General features: G+C 54.8%; 1 protein-coding gene across 4 annotated transcripts in view; it reads right to left on the bottom strand.

Moving 5' to 3' along the window:
* The window catches only part of CUEDC1 (CUE domain containing 1), a 95,184-nt gene that overhangs the window by 12,258 nt on the left and 57,840 nt on the right, over positions 1 to 25,086 (bottom strand). For 3 of the 4 annotated variants that reach the window (XM_047832696.1, XM_047832698.1, XM_047832697.1), the window contains exons 2-3: positions 8,044 to 8,666; positions 3,785 to 3,912 (exon numbers count right to left, since the gene is read on the bottom strand). In XM_047832696.1, coding sequence (XP_047688652.1) covers positions 3,785 to 3,912; positions 8,044 to 8,373 — 458 coding nt within the window. In that variant the 5' untranslated portion in view covers positions 8,374 to 8,666. Of the gene's footprint in view, positions 1 to 3,784; positions 3,913 to 8,043; positions 8,667 to 17,665; positions 17,685 to 25,086 lie in introns of those variants that run through there. The other variant, XM_047832699.1, reaches the window with a different exon arrangement.

Genomic DNA, 25,086 nt, shown 5'->3' with positions numbered 1-25,086 from the left:
GAGGGGAGCTTTTCCGGGCTGCCGCTGACTGTGGAAATAACTTCCTTTCCTTTTCTATTTTGGGCGGGTGGCCTGGCAGGACGAGGGGGGGTGCGGGGGCGGCAGCAGACGGGATAACAAGCTGCTAAGTGCGCGGTGGGAGCCAAGGAAACCAGCACGCTGTCCACCCTCTCGTGTACAGGTGAGGGACCGCTCCAGAAAAGCACACATCGCCACCCGGGACTCTGAGTCCTAGGCGGATCTCTCTCCACATCACTCTGCCGCCTGTCACTGTTGGAGGCTTCATTTCTCCCAAGGGCCTGAGGCAGAGGAGAGGATGTCTCTTGGGGACTCACAGACCACCCGGGGTTGGTCCCAGCATAGAGAATTCCTCTCCAGCATCTTCCCCTAGGACACAGGTACCCACCCCAACTCAACCACACCCAGAGCCACCCAGGCAAGGGCAGAGAGAGACTCCCAGAATTGCATTGGGACCCCTCTGGCCATTAGTTACTGAGACCAAGAGGCGAGGGGGGACAGGAGCCGGAGGCCCCCTCCTCAGCCCCATTTCCCTGACTGCTGGGCCCGTGATCCCAAGGAAGGACGTGCCCAGTCCCTCCCCAGCCCTTGCCCTGGCACTAGCAGAGATGAGGTCAGCCACAGCTGCGAGAGCCAGGGGGGGGGGCCTGAGCCCAGGCAACTCCATTGTGGTCGGAAAGGAATGTCAGAAATGAGCTGAGAGGCAAATAAAAAACTTCTAAGGCTGTAATTTCAATGGAAAAACAGCAGGTGGCCAGTGCGGAGGGGTGCCTTTGGGTTTGAGAGACCTCTTTCATCCCTCAGATAGAGGGAAGGGCAAGCTGGGGGAGGGGAAGGAGAGAGAAGGCTGGGAGGCTCTCCTGGCCCCTAGGCCCCAAAACTAACACTGCACACCCATCAGACCCGCAGGTTTACCCATGGAACATCACACTCGAGGAAGATTTCAGACATAAACCTCCCAGGCAGGAATTTTGGTAAACACTGGACACTGAGGCCCAGATGGATCCAGGCCCTGTCCAGGGACACACAGATGGGGCCAGTGAAATCTGGGCCTAGGGGTCCTGACTTTCCGGGCACTTACCCCTCAGATCACCCTGCCTCTCTGTGTCTCAGCAAGGCAAGCTCCCAAACCCTGCCGCCCTGGCTGCAGTCCCTCAGGGACCTCCTGCTATTCCTCCCCCAAACCCCTTCCTGGCAGCCAGACGGAGATTGTTAAAACACTAACCTGATCCTGTCACTCTCCGGCTTAAACCTGCTGGCTGCAGGATAAGGCCAAAGCTCCTCAGAGGACCCAGAGGCTCCCCATGACCTCCAGCCTTCAAGGCCATTCCACATTTCCCGGAGTTCCCCGGACTCCTGAAGCTCCTGGATGGTTCCCCCTTTCCTGCCTCCTGGCTTTTGCACATGCTGCTTCCATTGCCTGAAATGCCCTCCTGTCCTCTACCTCTCCAGGACACAGCTCAGACATGAGTTCCTCTACGCAGGCTTTCTTGCCCCCAGCCCTGTACCTCCCCCAGACTCCGATCTCCTTGGGGGTCAAGGCAATGCTATATTCATCTCAGCGTCACACACATGGTTCAGCACCTGCATGTTGCAGGTGACTCAATAAATGCTGGAAATGAATGTTCTAGGCCTGGAGATGGCCTAGAGGCATATCTGGGCTATCCTGGGACAAAGGGGCACACGCTCAGAGCCTGGCCCCGCTTCTTCTGAACACTGGCCCCTGAGAGAAGCCTCACCACTGGTCTCAGTGTTCCACATTAGAGCTCAGAGGCCAGTGGTACAGCCAGGGATGGGAGGGAGCAGGAAACCACAGAGAGTAGGTCTGATTCACGCCTGGGACTGCTAAGTGCTCCACGCACGGTATCTCTTTTAGTCCTCACAGCAGTGCCAAGGCCGGGATTAGTAGTCCCACTCCACATGTGAGGGGAGCAAAGCTCAGAGAGGTTAAGTAGTGAGCCAAAGCCCACATAGCAGAAGCACCTAAAGTATCAGAAGTTGGGCAGCTGAAAGACAGGGGTGGGAGAGCACTTTCCTTTTTTCTGACCGCGCAACTCAAGTTCTCTTCCCTGTATCCTTCCCAGGCCTAGCGAAGCCTTCATATCCAGGTCAGGACCCTGAATCTCAGGCCTCTGGAGCCTTGGTCTAGTGCTGAGGTCATCCTGCCCCCAACAGTGGCTTCAATCACTGAGCTGCACCGCCCCTGCCCGCAGCCCTACTGCACCCACAGCAGCTGAACACCCGGCCAAAGGAGAGGAAGAAGGATGTGGCCGGGGTCCCCCTGGGTTCATGCTGGGATCCCATCTCTTACGGCCTCAGTTTTCGCTTCTGAAGAACAGGCAGAACCACTTTGCCTGACAGAAACTGCACCTTTTGCGAAAGCATCTCGGCATATTTTAAAAAAAGAAAGAGAAGTCGAAGGAAAACTATTTAGCCCTGGGTTCCATGACCTGTGCCAGGCTGCCAGTCCTGCCGAGGCCTCAGCCAGACCAACCCACTCACTCCCTGCCTCTCCCCCGCCCCACACTGCAGCCTCCTGGTACCCCCTGCAATCAAGGAAGGGCCCAGCTCTGCTCCTGCCCCTGACTCAAAACATTGTCCCCTCTGCCCTGTAAACTTCTAGGCCTCCGTCAGCTCCTCTGAGCTGCAACCGCAGAGAATGTTCTCATAAAGGGAGGCAACAGACAGCAGCAAGGACATTGGTTGTGGACTCAGAACCAAATCAAAGCTCAGCTCTGTAGTCTTGAGCAAGCTACGAAACCTCTCTTAGGCTTCGCTTCCTCCCCTGTGAAATGAGGATGACAGTGCCTGCCTCCTAAGCGGCGAACGTACAAAGCCTCACCGGTTTCCAGCACTTAGTAAACGGTAGCTGCTGTTACTCTCCACGCGGGTGTGACAGAGTTCACTACTGCCATCTGAGGCTCCCAAGATCCCCAGAAGGAACGATCCACTGGAAAAGTCCCCTGTCCCATCATGTGTCCCCACTCCTCAGCACCCCCGCCCTGAGCCATTCTAAGGAAATGAAACTCCCGGACACAGAGGCACCTGAGCTCCACCCAGCAGCCCCCCCTACAGACACGAGGCACAGAAAAACAAGCACCCGAGAGACCGCGGGACCCCGCTGGCAACGAGCTTCCTGTTAAGCTTCGAAATTGCAGAGTCCCTCACCTGCCAGAAGTCTCCAAGGACCCGGCAGTCCATTCCTCAGTCTCCAATTACCAGACTATCCCAGAAAAAGACTTAACTTGCTCCCATTGCCTGAAAATCCCCACGACATGCCTAGGCCAGGGATAGCCAATAGATCTCCATTCCATCAGTCACTGAGGACTCTGGGAGTGCTGTGTTGGAGAGCATTCTGAAGCTCTGTCTCAACGGAGCAGGAAAGAGCACAGTGATCAATTAGTAATGTTTGCCGACGGCTCAGGAGGGGAAGCGTCAGTACATGTTTCTCCCACGTGCATCAGCCTTGACTGTAAGATCCCAGAGAGCAGGGCTGAGCCTTATTTAACATCGTGTCCCCAGTCGCCTTCAGCACAGCACCTAGCCTAGAGTATGAATTTAGTGAATATTTGCTCTTTCGATCCTTACGGCATGAAAGTTCTCCTTGGTATCTAGCTAAAGTGTCTCTTGCTGCTGTAGAAGCCTGTTCTTGGTGGAATAATATACTGAGGGGTCCAGCCAAGTTTCCCACTGTGTTTGTTTCTCAAGCCCAACCCCTGATCCCTTGCCCCACTGCCCTGAGCCCGGAGAGGAGATGGATTCTCACCGGGGAGGTGGGGTCGGGGGAGCCAGCGGGTAAGGCCTGTCGAACATGTGCATGTGGTAGGCTGGCGGGGAGTATACAGGCGGGGGTTCTTCATCGGAGCTATCAGGTTCCAAAGTCCTCTCCAAGATCTATATCAGACACAATAAAAAAAAAAAAATGTTAACAATCCTTCCCTGAATTTACATAACATTCAGACAAAATCACAAGTGTGGGCAAGGATGCATAGTAAGGGAACGCTGTGTTGCTGGTGGGGGTGTAAAGGGACACGGCCGCCACTCTGCTAAACTGTTTGGGCTTCTGTAAAGCTAAACGCATGGCCTCCTCTGACCCTACAGTTCCAACATACTCAATGGGCATGAAAGCACACGTCCCCGAAAGAATGTTCAGAGCAGCGTTACCCATCCAAGCAAGGTTTAAAAACAGGCGAAACAAATCACAGTGCTAGAAGTCAGAGCAATATGACCTCTGCGGGGGGTGGAGAAGGCTGCGAAGACACCCGGATTCCAGGCTCTGCTGATGTTTCTTGACCCGGGTGCTGGGGAAACTTCATCGAGCCACACGGCCACATGTACCCTTCGGTATGTGTGTTCCTTCTGATAAGTAACTTTAACGTCATTCATGCTCTCAGACTGCCTCTACCTCAATTAGCTCACCTTAACCTCAAACGACTTGGCAAGGTACGATAAGGATTGTTACTCCCATTTTACAGATAAGGAACTTGAGACCCAGGTTGCCTAAGTGACATGGCAAAGCCACGTGTTATTTTCAGAACTGAGTTTTCAACTTGGACATGGCGTCCACAGCAAAGACCTGTCTGTCAGGCACAATGCCTACACACCCTGGTTGGATTCTCAGGGGGGACAGTGGCAAGGGGAGAGACCCAGGTCTCAGGGAGACCTGAGAGACCCAGAATGTCTCTCCCTCCTGGACTACTCTCTTCATCCAGAAGCCAGAAAGAGGGGCAGGGAAAAGCCAAGGGCTGGGCCAGACCCAGGGCTCCTGCGCCATGGACTGACCTAGATCCTTCCCCAGAGATCCACAGGGGAGTCCGGGGCAGGAGGCGACCATCAACCAGGGGATCCCAGGTCAAACCAACCCCAGCTGACCTACACCTTAGCTTCCCGTCCTCTGCTCCCCACTTCTGTTTCCATCTCCTCCAAGACCAAGGAACATGGGAAGGGCTCAGAGGCTGTCAATGGGCCTGAGGCCCCAGGCCCTGCCTTTTAACCCCGAGTGAGTTTGCAGAAGTCACGCTAAACTGTTTCTGCGAGCCGAGGCGGGGCCAGGTTGCACTACCCCCTCTCTGCCCTGAGCCCACCCATGCCCAGGCGCCCAGGGTCTTGCAGGGACACCCTGGCAGGTGAGTGAGCACACACACGAGTGCATACACACTCACACATGCACTGCCACACTTCGTGCATGCACAGCCAGCCAGACCCAAGGAGGCCTCCCGCCCTGGAATGCACTAACGTTCTTTCCTTTGAGGCGGAAAGTATTTAAACAGATGCTTTTGCAGAAAAAGAAGAATGTAGCTGCTTTGTGGGCCACTGCTCTGCTTACCCCAAATTTCCACAAGAAGCAAAAAGAGAGAGAGAGAACACTGCAAGCTCCAGTCCAGTTCACTGGGGAGCCCCTGGTGCCTGGCACAGGACAGGGGCTCAGCAACTACCAGGTGCCCCCAGAGAACGTGTTGCTCCTGACCCCCAGCCCGTTCTTCAGACCCTGCTGCTCTGAGGGCCAGGGTTCCAGACCGGGGCCTTGAGGCCAGCTTCTCGCTCAGTGGCTGGCCGACCTGGCCCACTGAGGCTGGTGTGAAGGAGATGGGGGAGGAGGGGAGAGCTGGGAAGGAACTCTTCCCAGAAGGAAGCTGCTTGGGGTTTCCTAGACTGTGGCCTGCAGTGGCTGGCCTCCAGACTCAGGGAGAGCAGGCCTCGGGGGCTGCACCAGGAGGCCCCCTCCCCTGGCAGCCACTCCGTTCCTCAGCACAGCCTCCTGGGGCCGCAAGAACCAGACGTTCATCAGAGGCTCCTGGAGCAGAATGAGGAAACGCCAAGGAGGCAGGCAGTGGGCCAGGCACGCTCCAGAAAGGCTGATCCCGAGTCTCCAGGGAGAGTAACCCCAGCCATGTTTCTGGCCTCCCTCTGCCGCTCTCCCTGCACCCCCACCAGCCACAATGAGGTTGTTTTTCTGGCTCTAAAGGTGCTGAAGTTTTCGGCTCTGTGGCCTCTTGGCTTAACTCCGTGTGGGTGACAGATGCCTGCCAGGTGCTCTCAGGGCTGGGGGCTGGGCCATTTGTCTGACAGGAGATATGTTTCTGTAGCAAGGATCCCCCTCGGGCAGCCCACCATCCACCAGTCAGCCATTATTGTCATTCCAGCTGCTGCTCATAAATTTTCTGAAGCACTTTCCGCTGGCTCAGGAACTGCCTGCCGACGGGCCAGGCAGAGCTCCAAAGGTGGGGGCTTGGGGACACAGCCAAGGCGGGGTGCTGAGAAGGGGCTCAATTTGGAAAGCAAGGGTCTCAGAAAAACAGAAGCTCGCACAGTACAGGCCTAACTAGGGGATGGTGAAGCCCCACAAAGGTTCACAGCCCTGTGGGTGCCATGGACAAAGAAGGAAAGATTATTCTCCCCTACCTGCCAGACTGCAGGATAAATGAGACTGTGGAAGGGGTCAAAGTGTGCAGAATACTTTCCTTCCTGCTCACACTTAAAGGATGTATTTGCAAACACACGCCCACGCCTACACACACACGCACACACGCACACCCCTCCTTTCTACAAAGACCATCTGGGTTTTCTAAGACTCCTTCCACTGGCTAATCCAGGCAGGTCAAGAGTGGTCTCCTCAGGAAAGAGACTAAAGAAAGCTGTGCAAAGACAGCAGCAACATTTATTCACTCAACAAACATTCCTTGGGTGCCTACTATGTGCCAGGATCGTGCTGGGTGTTGCAGGTGACACGGGCGTGAGTCAGATGCCACTGCCCACAGAGCTTCTCCCCTGCCTGGAGACAGAAATCCCAGGCAGCACCCACTAAGGGAGGGCAGGTGGGCATCTCCCTGCAGGGCTGTGTTGACATTGAGATGGAGTCTGAGGCCAGAGCCGGGTCTAGGTTTTCTCTGTGAAAGAGGGTAATAATAATGCCACCTCACAAAGTGTATGAGGGCTGGAAGGACCGATACATCTAAAACATGTAGGGTGGTGCCTGGCACAGGCTGGGACTCCATGAAGAGCGGAGTTAAATCCCACCTGCTCAGTCTTGCCCATGGCCACATGTGCCAGATGTCCCTGCAGGTGGTGACCTGTGTGCCCCTTCTGCACCCAGCACTGCAGGTCCTGCGGAGACTGAGGGGCCAAACATTTACTGGACTCTTGGATGCGGCCGGCTGGGCCCTGATGCAGCAGGGTGGCCCTTTCTCCCCCAGTGACCTCCCTGAGGAAGGAGGGAACCGCTCGGGCACTGTTTGCTCCCACCTCCGGCATGGCTTGGCCAGAGGAAGTTAGTAAGTCTGAGGTCACTCCTCTTCCATGGTTCCCTGTGCTCTAAGGATACAGCCCTGCTCGCTCTCAACCACCAGGCCTCCTCGAGCTGCCGGTCTCTGCTCATTCCAGGGTCCTGACAGATGGTCCCACGGCCAGCTCCCTAGTGACTCGTGCTTTGTTTCACCTCTTAACCTTTGCACGAGTGGTTCCCTCTGCCTGCACACCCTTTCCCTTGCTCCGTACTCTTTCTTCGGGCCTCAGCTTAGCCCTCCCTTCTCTGGGAAGCCATCCTGGAAGCCTCTCCTGCTTCCATTTCTCCCATCATAGCATTTACCACTGGAGGCTGTCATTGCCTGATTCTTGTGAGCTCTGTGCAGGCCGAAACTTGGTCTGACTTGGCCAAGGTGGACACCCAGAGGTTCAAAAGAAGCCTTTCTAGAAAAATACAGGCTAGAGGGCCCCAGCCTGGAATTGTGTTTCAGTATGTTGGGGTAGGGCCCAAGTGTCTGCATTTTTAACAAGCTCCTCGATTCTGATGACCCCTGAGTTGGCTCCAGTACAGTGCGTGGCACACCACTGAGTAGGTGTTCAATGTTTGTTGAATGACTGCATGATTTCTGCCCATAAAAGGCCACTGGCTGATTTGGGTATGGTGTTCCTAGGAGAAACGCGCTACCCGCGAGTTAGAACTCATCCAGGGGAAACAACCCAAGTCCTCTGTGAGGTTCAAACAGCGCTGGAGCTCCAGGCGAATGATCGGGGCCGCGCCCCTACCTCCGGGGGGATGCTGTCCTCCGAGTCGGAGCTGTCCTCGTAGACGCTGCCGCCACCGCCCTCCAGGTTCATCTGCAGCAGCTGGTCGATGGTGGCGTCCACGGCGCCGCTGTTGGCGCGCAGCACACACTCGATGATGTCGTAATCCATGTTGGGGAACATGGTCTTGAAGTCGTCCATGGCCTGGTTGAACTCGAGGCGGCGCACCTGGCGGGCGGGCCGGCTGTTGTTGAGCTCCTGCGAGGCGGGCGCCCCGCCCCCGGCCCCGCGCGCCCCGGCGGAGCCGCCGCCCCCGCCGCCGCTGCTGCTCCGGCGGAACAGGCTGGTCATTTTGCCGAGCCGCTGGGGGAAAATGTTGGCGGCCGGCGCCGAGCCCCTGCCCCCGGGTCCCTGCGCCGTGGCCGCTCGCTCGGCGGGCTCGGGAGGCTCCTTCCCGTGGCTCCCGCTCCCCTGGGCGGCCAAGGCGGGGCGGGGCGCGCGGGGTCCCCGGGTCAGGAGGCTAGGGCGCGGGGCCACCGGCGGCCCTCGGGGAGCGGCCCTCGCGGGGCGGCGGCATCCGGGCTGGGCAGCTGGTCATCCACACCCCCGGGGCATCCTGGAGCCGGCTCCACCGACGGTCCCACCTGAAACCGAGGGAGGAGGAGTCAGGAGCTGAATGGCAAGGGAACGGGGTGCTCCTGCCTCGCCCGCGGGAGAACCACTTCTTTGTGCTTTCTCTCCAGCTGCAATAATTAAATAGCCACCGTTCTGTACTGACGCAGGATTGCTACCTGTTAGCCACGGCTTACTCTGGGCCAGGCACCATGGGTTCTGCGTGGGTTGATGCAGGACACCACTGTGAGGTAGGCTCTAGCATCCCCATTTCGCAGGTAGGAAAACTTAGGCATAGATGCTGAGGAAGTGGAGTTAGGATTTGAACCCAGGACTGTGGCTGCTGGTTTCAATCACTACTCCTACTGCCAAGGAGCCCTGAGGACCTGAGGGCAGGAGGGGCCTGTACAGGTCCCATCCTGACCCTCCGGTCTCCGACCCACCCAGTCTCTGCTTCTCACATCAGGGTCCCAACTTGATCCCAACACCATGGCCTCCAGTTTGTGGAGAGTGCCATTATATCTGCGACAGAAAACTGTCCTGCCCACTCACCACCAAGCATGTAAATCACTGCGAAGATCACAGTTTTGTTAGTGCAGTCAACTGAGAGGTGAGTACATCTAAAAACATCAAATTCTGAATTTCTCTTGCTTACCCCAAGATTCACAGTAATTTTGTTAGTTGTAGAAAAGTGGCAGCTTTATTTCAAGGGACCGTTCCATCAAAGGGTATTTCCTAAGCTTGATGAAACAGGTGCAAACCTGTTTTCCCGTTTCTAGGACTTGGGATCATAATCGTTAACAGCTGACACTGAAACGTGCGTGTGAGCAAATCGACATGATGATCTTCCTTGCCATGATTCCAACAGTCAAACAGCTGATGGTATAGGAAAGACAAGAGCAGAGGAGCGTGGAAAGTGCAACAGATGGGCTCTCACTCCCTCTGGGGTCAGAAGAGCCAGCGCTACTACGGATTCCCTCTCTCCCCTTAGGACAGTCTCCGCACAGGTCAAATGAGGCTGCGTATTGTTCCCCAGTGCCACCATGCTGAGATTCTAACCTACTAGAAAGATCTGCGTCCTGAGAGGCCCGTGGAAATTGTCCAGGGCTCCTGTTCTGGGGCCTGTCGGGTGGGCGTCTGCCCAGTCCAGAGAAGTGAGCTGTATTCAAGAATGGAAAACTAGAAGCACTTTGGCCCCATGCAACCTCTGGACACAGATGTTACAGAACTATAATCCCTCCCAGCTTCCAGAACACACCTGTGAACACTCTGGTGTATCTACATCTAGATACTTCCTTTATGCATCTACTACCATAGGTATGAATTTTTTTTCCTGAAATGTGATCAAACCATAAATTCTCTGCAACTTGTTTTTTCCGCTTAGTAATGTATTGTAGTCATCTTCTCATGTCAGAACATAGAGATCTACTGCATCATTTTTAATGCCTGAGTAGTATTCTGTTGACTGGGTGAAGCATGATTTACCATCCAACTTGTTACACGCCCTCTCTTCCCAAATGAGCAACTCACGTTCCAGAGAGGCTAGAGCCATTTCACAAGGAGAAACGGAGGGGTGACCTCAAATGATCAGTCCAGGAACTGTTACGAACATGAGCACAGGAAGGTCGCCAAGTACAACATGGCCTCCCACAGCCGGCTTTAGACACCCCAACCCCCATGTCCACACCTCCCGCCAACCCTGCCACATCGGGAGGTGAGGATGCTGGTCTGACTTTGCCAGAACGCTTTCCAGGGCGAGGCACTACCCCGAGCTCTGGAAACCTGCGCTGAGGCCTCTAACAAGGACCTCAGGGACACGGGGCCCGGGAAGCCAGTGCCCAGGGCCGCCGTCTGCTGTCCTGGTGTCATCACACATTCAAGTCAGTGCGTTGTGTGAACACCCTCTGGAGTAAAGCCACCTTCTCCCCTGCCCTGCAAGTAACTTACTAAGACAGAGACTTGGTTCTCACTTAGCCAAGGGGAGACCCTTAGAGATGGAAGCCAGGACCTGATCCACCCCTGGTGGAGGAGGAGGGAAGATGATGGGGTCCACATTTCCCCCTTAGCGGCCATCCGGACCGGCCCCTCGGGGTGTGACTGTCGGGAAGTTCCCGCACCCCCAACGTTTACAGGAAGTGCAGTGGCTCAGACCCAGGCTGCAATCCCTGCTCTGCCACTCCCCAGCTGTGGGACCTCCCAGGAGTGTCCTCTCCTCTCGGTGCCCAGTGACCTCACCCGTACTTATGGGGCTTCAGTGAGAATTAAACCAGAGAGCCAGCAGTCGGGACACTGGCCCAGCTACTACCCAGGGTTGGACGGGGGGGCGGGGGGGAGGGCGTCCTTCAGCCCTTGGAAGGAGTACTGATCTGCGAAGCCCCGGGGGAGGCCTGGCTGGCCTGGGCAGCTGGAGAAACCGCAGGTCAAGCAGCCTCCTCTTCCATTTACCCCAGGTGAAAAGCCTGGAAAAACAGCATTTTTCTGTGTGTGCCCCAATATGTGACGGATGACAACTCTGGGCCAGCCCCACAGCGTGCTCCACATTGCAGATGAAGAGACTGACGCCCGAGACTTGTCAGAATTGCCCAAAGACATATGGCCGGCAGTGGCAAAGCCTAGACTCTTCCGTCAAAGGTCATTCTGTGAGGAGAAAGTGGCTCAGAAACGCTAATGGGAAGCGTGAGGGAACAGAGGTCGTTGTTCAGAAACACCATTTCCACAGGACTCTGCCGGAATGCACAGATCCAAAAGCCAAGTTGTCTATAATCGGCACCAGGTGTGGCCGTGCATGCCCCTCCCCCCTTCTGACAGGACCATCCCTTGCTAAGCTCAAGTGCAAACCGTGAGGCCAGGGCTGAGGTGGGCTAGCACCACTGGGAGCAGGGAGAAGGACTGTCCTAGGGGTCAGGGTCATCCGTGCCAGGCTGCCTTTTGCAACGAGCACAGCTCAAATGAAAAGCAATTTAAAACACATGGAAGAGGGGCACCCGGGTGGCTCAGTCGTTTGAGCGTCCCACTCCATTTGGCTCGGGTCATGATCTCGCAGTCAGCGGGATTGAGTCCTGCATTGGGCTCTGCACTGATGGCTGGAGCCTGCTTAGGATTCTCTCTCTTCCTCTCGCTCTCTCTCTCTGCCCCTCCCCAACTCACTCTCTCTCTCAAAATCAATAAACTTTTTAAAAATTTTTTAAAAAAACCACATGATAGAATTAAGGCAGGTGACTTAGGTTTACAGCCCTGTGCCAGACACTTTCACATTTAATCTTTATTACAACTCCAGAGATAGACACTCTTGTCTCCATTTCGTAGCTGTGGAAACCAGTTCAGAGAAGTTAGGTAACTTGCACAAAGTCACGCAGCCAGTACGTAAAGAGGCCAGATTTAGGAATCCACCTCCTGAGAGCCCAAAATGCCAAGTCAGGCTTGAAGGGCTAGGAGCCAAGGAGGCTCAGAAATGCAACCGTGTGTGGCCCAGGCTCAGGAGACTGGGCCCGGCCTGGCTGACATTCCAGCAGAGGAAATGTGACCTAGACAGCACTGGGGGAGGGAAGGGGAAAGGGTGTCTGTTGGCTCAGCCCCAGAGCTGGCTCTGTGACCTTGGGGAAACCACTTGACCTCTCTGAACCCCAGCTGCGGGGCTCTGGCAGGGCAACAGAGGGAGATAACCCCTGACCCACTTCTGAAAAAGGAAGTGAATGAAACCCGTTGAGCCTGTTGGAGGTCTTGGTGTTGGAGGCCAACTCTAAGGCTCTCCTGAACTCTGGGCTGTGTGTGACCTAGGCACTGGGAAGCGGAAATCCCACACCTGTCCTCCCCCAGGTCCCAGGGAGCCAGGCCTTCCACTTCCCCATAAAGGAATCTGGGACTGGGGGGAGGGGGGCAGCAGCCTGCCAATCCTCACTCCAAGCGTGAGAAGACAGCCAAGGCCTGAGTCACTCTTGGCCTGGCGCAGGGAGGTGGGCAGGCTGCCGGCAAGCTCGCCGCCTGACCTTGCCCAAGGTCATCCCAGCCCGTCTCCCGCAGCACCAGGTAGGGTCCACCTGGGAGACTTGAGCGCCTAGGAGCCAGAGTCCTGGGCTTCCATTCTCACTGGGCCTAGTAAGGCTGTGTGACTTGGAGAAATCATTTCACTTCTCTGAACCTCAGCTTCCTCATTTGTAAAAATTGGTAGAATACGCCCTGGAGGGGGTGCTCTGATGGAACTCACACGGGTGCCTGGAGCCAGGAAGCACCCAAGAAGACAGGTTGGTGTGGCCTCAGGCACAGGTCTTGGCCCTTTGCCTTGGCTACACTTGTGGCTTCAACAATGTAATCCAGTCCCATGACTTTAAATACATACCATCTACATGCTGAATACCAGCTCCCAAATTTCTCTTGCCCTGAGGCCTCCTGGGAATATGCCCTTCAACTCTACACTGGCACATCTGACCTGCTGCCTCCACTTGGATGTCCAATAGCAGCTCCGACAGAATGGGTCATCTGAGTTCGACTCCCTGGTTCCTTCCAAGCCCAGCCTGCTCCCCCCACCTTCCCCGTCTCTGTTAACCGCAACTCCACAGGGCTCAGGCCAAAAGCTTGAGCGTCTCCTTGAGTGCTCGAATTCTTACACCCCACACCCAGTCCCAGCAAATCCAATCTTCCCTAGCTTCAAAACCCGGCATCTGGCCACGCCCCACCACCTCCACTGCTACCACCCCCGACTGCCTCTGTGTCCCCCATTGCCTTTCTGCAGACAACTCACCACGGTGGTCATGTCATTCCTCTGCTCCACCCCCCACAATGGCTCCTCATGTCCTCAGAACACAACCTAGAGCCTTACCGTGGTCCACCAGGCCCCACACTGTCCTGCCTGTGCCACCTGCCTTCACTGTCAAACCTCACTCTGTCCCCTCCCCTCACTCGCTCTGGGCATCCTGGATCCTGGCTCGTCAACCTGCAAGCCACACGCACTCCCGTGCTGAACTTACTCTCTACTACCTGCCATGCTCTTTGCCCAAATATCGATGTGCGCCCTCCCTCCCCTCCCTCTGGCCCCTACTCAAGCACAACCTTACCAGAGAGGCATCACCACCCCCCTCTGCCACGTTCCCTCCCCTTTTGCCCTACTTTCGTTTCCTCATGGAACAGGCCACCTGAGAGATTATTTCTCTACTTGTCACTGACCACCTCTGCCACTCAAATGCAAGGTCTGTGAGGGCGAGGTCTCCGTTTTATTCACTGTGCTGAGTAAAGTGCCTAACATAGTGCCTGGCTCTAACAACAGAGGTTTGTTAGGTGGATAAAGAAGGGAAGGAAAGACGCAGGAGCACAATTAACTGTGGGTTGTCTTCCCTTCCCCTCCTCCCTCTGGCTCATAGCAAGATGGGGGTTAGCGGGAGGACTTTTTCGTTTCCAAAGCTCTTTCTCCTCTATGTTCTCATTTAGTCCTCACACAAAAAAGCTATAATTTCTATAGGGGCTTGCATTATTACCCCATTTCACAGACGAAACAGCTGAGGCCAAGGCAATCAGTGACATGGTTGAGGTCCCGTGAGCCTTCTGCTGCCTGGCCTGAGGGGCTCATCCCTTAAAAGGCACACAAGGCTAATGGCAGGATGGTCCCCTTTCCAAGCCAGCGTCAGTTCCAGGGGACAGGAGGTCAAGCCCCTCCAAGATCTGACTTGACATTCTACTGCCCCCTGGGAGAACCCAACCCTGAAAGCAGGGATAGAACAGGAGGCCCTAGGAAGAGATGTGGGGCTGGGAGGCCAGAGGTCCCAATTGCCCGACCCTTTCTCTTCTAGAAGGAGGAGGGACTGCCTGAGGCCAGCTCTGTCTCTGCACACCCCTGGCTCCCTCCTCTGAAAATCCCTGAGGGACAAGGGACAGACCAGGTCTTGTGACCCATCTGTAATTGCTGTGATCCCGCCCCGCAGAGGGGACTCAGAGGCCCAGCCCTGTGGCACTGCCATGCCAGGCCACTAGGTGGAGTTCTAGGGCTCAGGCCCCGGGGCTCCCAGGGAAAGGGCAAACGGAGCAGCTTCTCTCCTAGAACCCAAGAATCTGTCCCACCCCACCTCCGACTCAAAAGGAGAGGAACCCAACCAGCCCAAGGGTCTGGTCAGAATCCAAGACTGGAAGTTTCAAGATGACTTATTCTCCAAGTGGGAAATGCAAGGCACACAGGCCACCGATTTCCAGCCTATGTCCTTGGCAGACATCACTAATCTATCCAGGTATTCTTGTCCTCTGGAGCCCACAGAGCCCCTACCAGGTGATTAGAATTGGCAAGCAAGATAGGCCCTGCTTGCCAGCCCTTTCATTCCCATATGAGAATCTGAGGCCCGGGCTTACTTCGTCTTATCGGGAATCCAGGCTGCAAAAGCCAGCGGGGCCAGAATGAGGTCATATGACCCCTGGGACGCTTGTGTAACCATGGTTAAGTCCCGGGGAAACCTCAGGCGGGTAATGGCAGCGCTAATGGAGAGGCTGCTGGACTCAGGGCAGCTGCGTCCTTGTCCAACTGTCACCTCAGACGCCATGGGGGCAGGGCGCAGGCTAGTCTGCTAAGCATCTTGGCTCCCGAGCCGGAGAGGCCGCAGAAGAGGGGGGAGGAAGGAAGGTGGGGGCACAAGAGACAGAGAGAGGCTCTCGGGGGCTGCGTGTGGGTGCACAAGCGTATAAGCCTGTGTGGATGCGTGTGCGGGCCCAGCGGGAGGAGGAGGGGCGGCCCTGACAGAGGCGCCTTGTCCTCCTGCCCCTGCACAGGCTTGTTTTCTTCCCAAGCTATTAATGTCGCTGCAGCTTCAAAAGCCGGGTGACCTTTAAATGCCGAGCCTCCTGCTCCTGCCCAAGGCGCGGAAAAGGCTTAATGGAAACTCAAACGGCCACAGCTGCTGGGGCTGTGACAAAGCCAGCCTCATTCTGAGGGACTGAGCTGCTGGGCGGCCACACCTGTGCCCACCTCTGGGTGGCACTAGGAGCAGAGAGGACCCTCAGGCATAGCCACGCTGGGGGGGGGGGGGGGGGGCTGGACCTGAGAGCAGCAGGAGAAAAAGGAGAGACAGACTCAGCTCTGCCATGCCCTGCTGTGTGACCTTGGGTTGCCCACTTACCTTCTCTGGGCCATGCCCAATCATTTAGTCCAGTCTAAGGCTGGGGCAGAAAAAAAAAAAAAATCCCCTTTCCCCAGAAAAAAATCTTTTAAAAGTCTGTAGAAGAAAAAAAGGAGAAGAATGACATTTTCTTTCCTAATTTTTCCCTCTCTTGCCTCAACTCCCATGGCCAGGTCTGTGGCCAACAGGAACTATACACAGTAAGGACTAGGGCAAGAGGTTTCCAACGAAGTTAAAAAGGTCCCTCCCCTATGGAAGCATCTGCTTTGGAGCCTCAGTCCTAAGGACACCATCGTTCATCTCTGTTCCTGAGGCCCAAATACAGGGCTTGGCTGTGTGAACGGCACCACCAGGAAACCACTTCTGCATTCCAGCTGAAAAGGCCCAAGATGAAGCTCCTCAGGCACGAGGGACATGTCACTTGTTTGGCGCATCTTGGTAGGATAATGGTACATATGTTGCCTGTTTCTTTACAAGTCAGCCATACTCCCTGTGCCTTATGCATGTTAGCTCTTTTCACCCGCTCTTTGCGCCTTGCAAGGTGCCTATGTCAATGCAATTTCTACTTTACAGATAGAAAAATGAAGCACAGAAGAGTCGAGTAACTTGTTAAGGTCACACAGCCAAGCTGACATTTCAGCCCAGGAGGTCTGACCCCGGAGCCAGCACTGTAAATCCATCCAGCTCAACCACTCCTCTGTATTGCTAGAGCTGGGCACATGGCAAGAACTCAGCGGACTGAATTGAGTCCTAACCAGGGAGAGTTGCCCTTCAAGAGGCTGGGGGTGACTGGTGCCTGTGTTGGGGGAGCAAGAGAAGAGGAAGGGGAAGTTTGCAGGCAAAGCCTCATCCTGAAGGACAGACAGAACCGTGGCAGTTTCCTTACAAAACCCTTTTCCGCACCCCACCAAGGGTGTTGGCCGGGCGACCAACTGTTTTCCACTTCTACCTGAGCTGCTTAAAACCGATTTCTACAACAATCCCTCTCCCCATCAACAAATTGTACCAGCTTAGCCAAGACACTCAGCCCAGGAGACTGGGAGGAGATCAAACCTCAGTGGACAGGGGGGTTGCTACTCCCCACTGCCCTACCCAGGGGCCGTAGGCCCGCCCCTCAGGGCTGGCACCAATGTATGTGTACCTGGGACCAAGTCCGTGGCCCAAACCGGGAGAAGGGAGCCACTGGCAGCTCAGGTGCAAGGCAGTAAAGCTGAGCTGGCTCCAGACATGAGCTCATGCTGGCCCAGATCCAGCGCCTTGGGAGAGATGGGCCAGTGGCCCCTCCCTGGGCCTCTCCTTCAGGCGGTCAGGCTGAAGGCCCCTCCGTAGGCAGGGCCTGTGTGGTCTGGGGCTGAGCTCTCAAGTCTAGACAGTCACAGATGTCTCTGGGCCCCTGGGGACAGGTAGTCAGTCAATGATGCCAGACAATTTAGTATCTGAGCATGCCCAGGGAATCCAGGTCAAGGAACCAAGATTAGGGAGGGGTGCTCAGGGTGGGCAGAGGAGGGTCCTGGGAACAGAATGCCAACTCCTGCCCCCATTCCCTCCCCCCACTAACATACACTGTGCACCCATCCACTGACCATGAACCCCACTTCTATGGAATTCATATAATATGTATAATGGAATACTATACAAGAGTAAACAAAAATGAGGCATCTCTTTATGTCTCTATGCTCAAGACCCATCGCTCAGGGGAGCAATACAAGGCCGAACACAGTGCGTACAGGACGTACTATAGTGCGTTATGGCACGTGTATGTCAGTGTGTATGGAGAAGACACTCGGAAAGGATTCGTAGGAAACTGACTCCATAGGTTTCCACTGGGAAGGATTAGGTCAGAAGAGACAGACCAGGAAAACTTGTCTCTGTAAATCTTTGTATATCTTTTAAGTTTTGACTCACATTCATTAATTTAAAAGTAAAATAAGCAGAGGCACCTGGGTGGCTCAGTCGGTTGAGCGTCTGACTCTTGATTTCAGCTCAGGTCGTGATCACAAGGTTGTGGGATCGAGCCCCGCGTTGGGCTCCATGCAGAGTGTGGAGCCTGCTTGGGATTCTCTCTCTCTCTCTCTCTCTCTCTCTCTCTCTCTCTCTTTCTCCCCTGCTTGTCTTTCTCTCTCTCTAAAAAATAAAAACATAAAAATAAAATAATAACCTATAAAGAATAGCAAAGTGACAGCATTACAGCGATTTTTTTAAATTTTCCTTTTGCATATGTATATTATTTACAATGGACGTGAATTACTTTTTAATAATAATTATAGCAAATGTCTGAATGTTAACTGTGTGCCATCTACTTTCTAAGCACTTGGCATGCATTATCTCATCCGAGCCTCAAAGTAAAGCAATTATTATACCCACTTTACAGATAAGGAAACTAAGGCCCAGAGAGTTCAAATAACTTATGTGGGGTCACACAGTCAGTGATGGAGCCAAAATCCGAGTCCAAACTGTCTGGCCCCAGAGTCCATGCTCTTCTTAACCTCCACCTTATACTGTCTCTCTAATCAAAACAAAACAGGGGCACCTGGGTGGCTCAGCCGGCTGGGTGTCCATCTTAGGCTCGGGTCATGATCTCACGGTCCATGAGTTCAGGCCCCGCGTCGGGCTCTGTGCTGACAGCTCAGAGCCTGGAGCCCGCTTCGGATTCTGTGTCTCCCCCTCTCTCTGCCCCTCCCCTGCTCATGCTCTGTCTGTCTCTCTCTCTCTCAAAAATGAATAAACGTTAACAAAACAAAACAAAACAAAAACTGGTGACAGAAGAAAAGCGTATGAAGAAAGCAAACCCCAGAGCCTCCAGGACTCTAGAACTTTTGTAATCCTTAGAATCCAGCTCCATCCTTCCCGCCTCTACTATTTCAGCAGGTCTCCTGTAGTCGTGCCTCAGTGGGAACCGGGCGCCACTCCTCCCACTGCGCCCCTTTGTGCTCAGGGACCCGCGCGCCTCCTGGTGGCCTCACAGGGCAGAATGAAGGCCCATGAGCAAGGTGGAGGCCCAGGCCACAGCTATTTCAGAGGTTAGACCACAGCGTGGGGGATCCGCTGGGGCAGAGCAGGGTCGGGTCTGGCCAGGAAGCTCCTTGCAGAGGGGAAACCGCAGGTTGCTATTTCTTTCTTTCTTTCTTCTTCTTTTTTTTTAAGTTAACTTAGATTTTTTTTTAAAGTTTATTTATTTATTTTGAGAGAGAATGTCGGGTGCTGAGCCCGACACGGGGCTCGATCTCACGAACTGTGAGACTGTGACCTGAGCCAAAATCAAGAGTCGGACGTTTAACTGACTGAGCCACCCAGGCGTCCCCACAAGCTGGTTTTTGAATGGCGCGGAGTCGGAGGTAAAAGACTGTAGAGCACGGAAAAGGGGAGATTTAGCTCCAAGCCAACCTCAGCTTACATTCTGATCACCACTGCTTGGGTGAGTGGACTTCTGAGTGAGTTTCCTCACCTGTAGAACAGGACGCCTGTTCCTCTGAGGATGGGTTCCCCTCTGAGGGGGATTCATGCCATGGGCACACACAGGCTCCACACAGATGCTCTCAGCCCGGGGCGGCTGTTAGTAAGGCTCTAAGGCCACACAGTTCTCAGGGGCTGAGTCTAGAGCCTGGCCCAGGAGTCAAGCCCGGAGTTAGGATCTTGAATCCAGCCCCGAAGGGACAGCGTACAGCACAAAGGCTTCCCCTCAGGGGCCTTCAGGACCTCGGGCTGAGGGGCTCTGTGGCCCCTGAGTGGAGTGGGGAGCTGGGCCAACAGCCCCACGCCTGTCCGTACTCTGCTGTGTTTCCTAGGGGGAGAAGTGACTGGAATATACCAGGGCCTGGGTCGCCCAGGCCCTCCCACTCCTCCTGGGGGCCCGGCTCTCCGGTAGGGGCTCCCTACCCGGGGCAGCAGGAGCACAGGCATACAGGCTGAGTGGCCTTCTCAGAAGTGCCGCCTCTGGCAGCTGAGGAATGCAGGCTCAGGGCCGGGGAGCAGAGGCTTGGGGAGGGGGTGGTTGGCCCTGAGCTTCAAAAGAACAGGCAGCAGCTGTGGCTGGGAGGGCCATGGCCCTCCCCCTCTGGCAGCCAAGACATCATCAGAAATTCCACCCCAGCAAGAAGGGCCAGCCCAGACAGCAGATGGGATTGTTTAGAGCCACTTAGCAGGCCAGCTACTTTCCCGACCGCAGGCTGCTCCCCTCTCCTCGCCTTGGCCCCTTCTTCATCTGTGCAGAGCAGAGCTCCCCTTCCACAGCCTGGGGCACCCAGTAGCCAGCTGTCGGGCATCCCCTCCCCACCTGAGGCCTTTACTCGCCCACACGGCCTCGCCTCCAGACAGCCATGTGCCCACACATGCCCTCTAGAGAGGCCAGGTTGGGAAGGCAGAAAGAAATCTCAATGTTGTCACTTCCAGATGGTGCCCGTTGCCAAAGGTCACAAAGCCTGCGATCTGAACCCAGACTCCTGGGCCAGTGCTCTCTCCCCCGGTGGTGCACACGCTAGTAATTACAAAACAGCCCATACGTCTGCGTGTGCTATGCACACCGGCTCACCCAAACCCGTTCACTCATACAGCCACGGGACACAGACAACCCTCATTAGATCTTTCCCGAACACTCCCAGCCAGCCTAGGTACTCAATCCGTTCCTCCCTTCACCTTACTCTGAAGCTGTGTTTTTAAAATTACAGCCACACTCTCCTCCCCACACACTAACTGCACTAACACCACCCTCCATCCGTCTTGCAGCCCACCACGCGAGCCGCTCCCTTCACTAAGCTGACGGCAGGACCACGGGAGCCCCCAGGCCCTTTCTCTCATCCCCATCTGTGCCCAGAATTTTTTTTTTTACAGCGTCTGGTGCAGCAAAGGTGAGGTCAGGCCGACCTGACCTGCAGCAGAACTGGCCAGAACCAGGAAGCGATGCACCCTGGCCAAGGCACTGCCTTCCCACTTGCTTGTAGGACCAGCTCCTGGAATGGAGTGCAGGGAAGGGCCTCAGGCCAGCTGGGGCTGGGAGCCCTGGCCCTCAGATCTGAAAGTCAGAGCAAGGGGGCAGGAACTCTTGGGTGTCCCATAACCAGCCTTCTTTGCCTGTAGGGGTCTCAGTCTCCACCGCTAGAGACAGAAACAGTCCCTATTCAGTCGACCTTTCCCATCACTGGAATCTCCCAGGGATGCAAGGACAGGGGTGGGGTAGGGGTGAACTGGGGCCAGAGAAAGGCACCACTGTACTAGTTACAAACCATGACGGTGTCTCTGCAGAAGGAGGTGGCTGGATCCCAGTACCCTAGGGCTGGAAGGACTGGCACCCTTTCTTAGATACAGAACCAGACCCCTTTCCTCGTACGAAATCCTCAGCAGAAGTCCATTCCATAATGACACTAAGCAGAAACCCACCCTTGCCCCCACCCCCAGCAGTTATGCATCGTCAGAGAACCTGCCATTTACTGAGTGCGGGCAATGTTGCCCGTGCATGGGGTCAGTTAATCCTCACGATCATCCAGAACTGTAAATCATCGCCCTCTACCATTATCAGAGCCACTTTCCGGAATCATGTGTGACCTAGAGGTTGTCCAGGGCTGTGCCACCTCCAACCTGCATGGCCTTACATGGCAAAGGCCAGTGTGCCCGCCAAGTCTCCTGACACCCTAGTTACCTGCGAGAGTTTTAAAGCCTGGGAGAGTAACCCCCATGCTCTCATCTCCTGAGCTGTTTGCATCTCTGCCTGTTTGCCCTACTGCTTACCACCCACTCTTTGGGAAGCATAATCGTGCCTCCCTATCAGTCTCAGAACCAATTACTCCTTGCATTAAAGCAGCATATCCCTGGGGCACCTGGGTGGCTCAGTTGGTTAAGCATCTGACTTTGGCTTGGGTCATGATCTCACAGTTCGTGGGTTCGAGCCCTACGTCAGGCTCTGTGCTGACCACTCAGAGCCTGGAATCTGCTTCAGATTCTGTGTCTCCCTCTCTCTCTGCCCTCCCCCACTCTGCTCATGCTCTCTCTCTCTCAAAAATAAACATTAAAAAAAAAAAAAAAGTGTGTCCCCAGAGGGTGGTGAGACTGCATCAGACTCCCCCAAGGTGTTTGCTAAGAACACATATTCCCCTAAAATCAGGGTGGGGAATTTCCCACTACTAAAATCAGAATCTCTGGGGGCATGGTCTTGGAATCTGAATTTTAACAAGCTCTCCCGATGATTCTGGTGCCCAGTAAAGCGCGAGGACCACTACCTCCTGATGCAGTATGAAACCTTTGATTCTAGTTTTAGCTCCATCAATAACCAGCTAAGTGACCTTAGGCAAGTCATTTTACCTCCTGGGCCTCCAGCTTCCCTCCATTTTCCCAGAAAAATGGGCAGGGAGGATTAAATGATCTCCAGACCTCTCTCTCCTCTGACATCCTCTGTGTCCACCCTAAGTCCCCAGATGGTCCACAGGTGTATGAACTGAATTTTATGGACTGTTCATTCCCTGTAGCCTCCAATGTACACCGTGGGCACACATTAAAAAGAGTTCCAGTCTGATTGATTTAGGGAGATCTGCAAAAATACCTTATCTCTGGCTCCAGGCCCTAAACAAATGGCTTTTGGATTATCCATAACACTTCCCCCTCCCCTGAGTATCGACTTTCTTCATTCCAGCCTGAGCCAACCAGGACTCTGTAAACACTGGGTCTGCACACCTGGGCTTAGTCAACAGTCAGCAAACAAAGGCCCTGCCAAGTCATCCCACAAGCCCAAACTCGCACCCGCTCTGTTTCTCAAAGGGAAGCACCCGGCCTGGGATGTGCGGACCCTGCACGCCTTCCTCCCACCACAGAATGGTGGCTGGGTCAGATAGAGGGTATGGCCAGAACGGCCCCAGCCATGGGAAGTGGGCCGCAAGGTATCCAGACCTAAGGGGTGTGAGGCAACAGCCTGGGAAGCACCCAACGATTGCTGGGACCTTTGAAAAGCAGCTGGGCATTCCTCAGTCCCCGGAGTTCCTTGATAATCACCAGTTAAAATACAGTGTATCCAGCTAGTGCTCAAACATTGCTTACTAGCAGCAAACATATGATTGCTTCGTCCTTCAAGGTCTATGCATCTTTAACAGTGGAGTTGTGGGGATTATCAGGCCCACAGCCCACAGACACAGGGTGAATTCAGCTTTGTGCCACCTTTGCATATGGGGAACCTGTATGTGTTCTCACAAAATTAACCAAGGGGAAGGACAAACAAGAAAGGCAAGAATGAGGCGCACCTGGGTGGCTCAGTCGGTTGCGTGCCCGACTCTTGATTTCAGCTCAGGTCATGATCTCGGGGTCATGGGTTCGCGCCCCACATTGGGCTCTGTGCTGACAGCGTGGAGCCTGCTTGAGATCTTCTCTCTCTGTCTCTCTGCCCCTCTCCCCTCCTTGTGCTTTCTCTCTCTCTCTCTCTCTCTCTCTCTCTCTCTCTCTCTCTCAAATTAAAAAAAAAAAGGCAAGAATGAAAACCCAACTTCTACAGTGGGAATCACTGCTAGGGTCTGCTGATTCTACTCATTTAAAGGTACCGAAATAGATCATTCTCTCACTCTGAGCGTGCTGACTGCCCCAAATGACCGTGCTTTACATGTGCTCTGCACTTCACAGTTTATAATGCTGGAGAAAGAGTCCACAGCCCTTTCCATTCAGCCGGGCTCTAGGCTGGGCATGGACGCTCCAGTAGGGCCTCACCCTGCCACTGTGTGAGGCACTTCACCTACACAGAATCCTCGAAACAATCCTCCAAGGCAGGAAGTAGATTATTTTGTAGATGAGGAAACTGAGGTACAGAGGAATTAACTCGCCTGAGGTCTCATAGCCAGGAAGTGGTGAGTCAGGATTCTTCCCCAAAGCCCACACTCCCGACCACTTAGAGCACTCTCACTGTATTGCACCATCAGAGGACCTCTGACCTCTGCATGGGGCAAACAGGGAAACTGAGGCTCCGGTCAGCCTGGCAACGGTTCCCCACCCCCCTCCAGGTATCCCGGAGCAGGAGCAGAAGCCCTGTGTGGAGTAGGCCCCAGAGCAGGGAAAGAGAAACGAAGTGGGTGCAGCCGGGCTGAGAGCTGAGCCAGTCCCGCCACATGCCTCCTCTGCTACGGCGGCCCCAGGCCCGGAGGGGACAGCGCCAGGCTCCCTCTCCCACCCGCTGCGCGACCTCCCGGTCAGGGTCTGGGCTGTCCTCAACAATCCGCTGCACGCCCCACAGGAGGAAGTGGCCACACTTGAAAATCATTAACATGCAGGGCTGAACTTGGGGCTTTTGTTCTTGAGCAAGGACTGTAACATTTCACTTTCAGGAAGGAGCTGGAAGGGTGGGGCTGGCTCGGAATTGCACAACGAAAAAAGCAGGCTCAGACACACACAGGTCCCACGTGGAAGTCTGTATAGACAAGCCCCTGGAGGAAAAGCACAAGCAAACCCACGGCCGGTCCACACAGAGGAGGCAGGCCAAGCCATCTCCACGGTCTTTTTTTTTTTTTTGTACGTTTATTTATTTTTTATTTATTTTGAGAGACTGTGTCATGCGAGCGAGCGGGGCAGGGGAAGAGAGAGAGGGAGAGAGAGAGAGAATCCCAAGCAACCTCCGCACTGTCAGCGCAGAGCCCAATGCAGGGCTCAATCTCATGAAACCATGAGATCGTGACCCGAACTGAGATCAAGGGTCAGATGCTTAACCGACTGAGCCACCCAGGCTCCCCTTCACTGCTTTTTAAATCAGGGCGTTGTAGTCAACCATCCAGGGAAGCCAAGTAAAGGAAGGAAATAACAAGGCAGCAGAGGGGGGTGGGAACCCCAGGTCTTCCAGAGGGATGGCTCTAACACATCTGGCTGGGAGGGGCTGCCCCAGCTCTGGGAAGCCTGCCTACCATCCCGCCTCCCACCAAGCAGGTGTCACTACGTCACCCAGAGGCAAGGGAAGTACAGCAAACAGCCCTCACAGGCACCCCAGCAGTGTCTAGACCAACTTTTTCAGGGCGGCAGCTCTCCCCTGAGAGAGTCACATCCTGGCCACGGGCAGTGGCGCAGGGGCAGGAAGGGATGTAAAGTGAATTAGTTAATCCTGGGGGAGGGAGGATGAAGTTGGGAGAGGAAAGGGAGGGAAGGAAGAAGTCAGTCAGCAGGGGAAAACCTGTTTCAAAAAAAGTAATACAACAAGAATAGAACAGGTTTTGAGCAAGTCGCCTAAGCCCTTGGAACCAGGGCTGTCCCTAGATCCCTGGGAATGGGCCCCTGCTCCCCCCACCGCCACCTAGCAGGGGTCAGTCAGAGGCTAAGGTTTTCACCTGCTCCCGTCCTGCACCTCATTAAAGCTTCACCTCCAGGCCTTCAAGGAAATTGGTAGAAATGGGATCCTTGTCCTTTGTCAATT

The sequence above is a fragment of the Prionailurus viverrinus genome, chromosome E1 (genome assembly GCF_022837055.1).
Source record: "Prionailurus viverrinus isolate Anna chromosome E1, UM_Priviv_1.0, whole genome shotgun sequence".
Lineage (NCBI taxonomy): Eukaryota > Metazoa > Chordata > Mammalia > Carnivora > Felidae > Prionailurus > Prionailurus viverrinus.
Note: the sequence above shows the minus strand (reverse complement) of the source record. Positions and strands in the feature narration are given on the sequence as shown.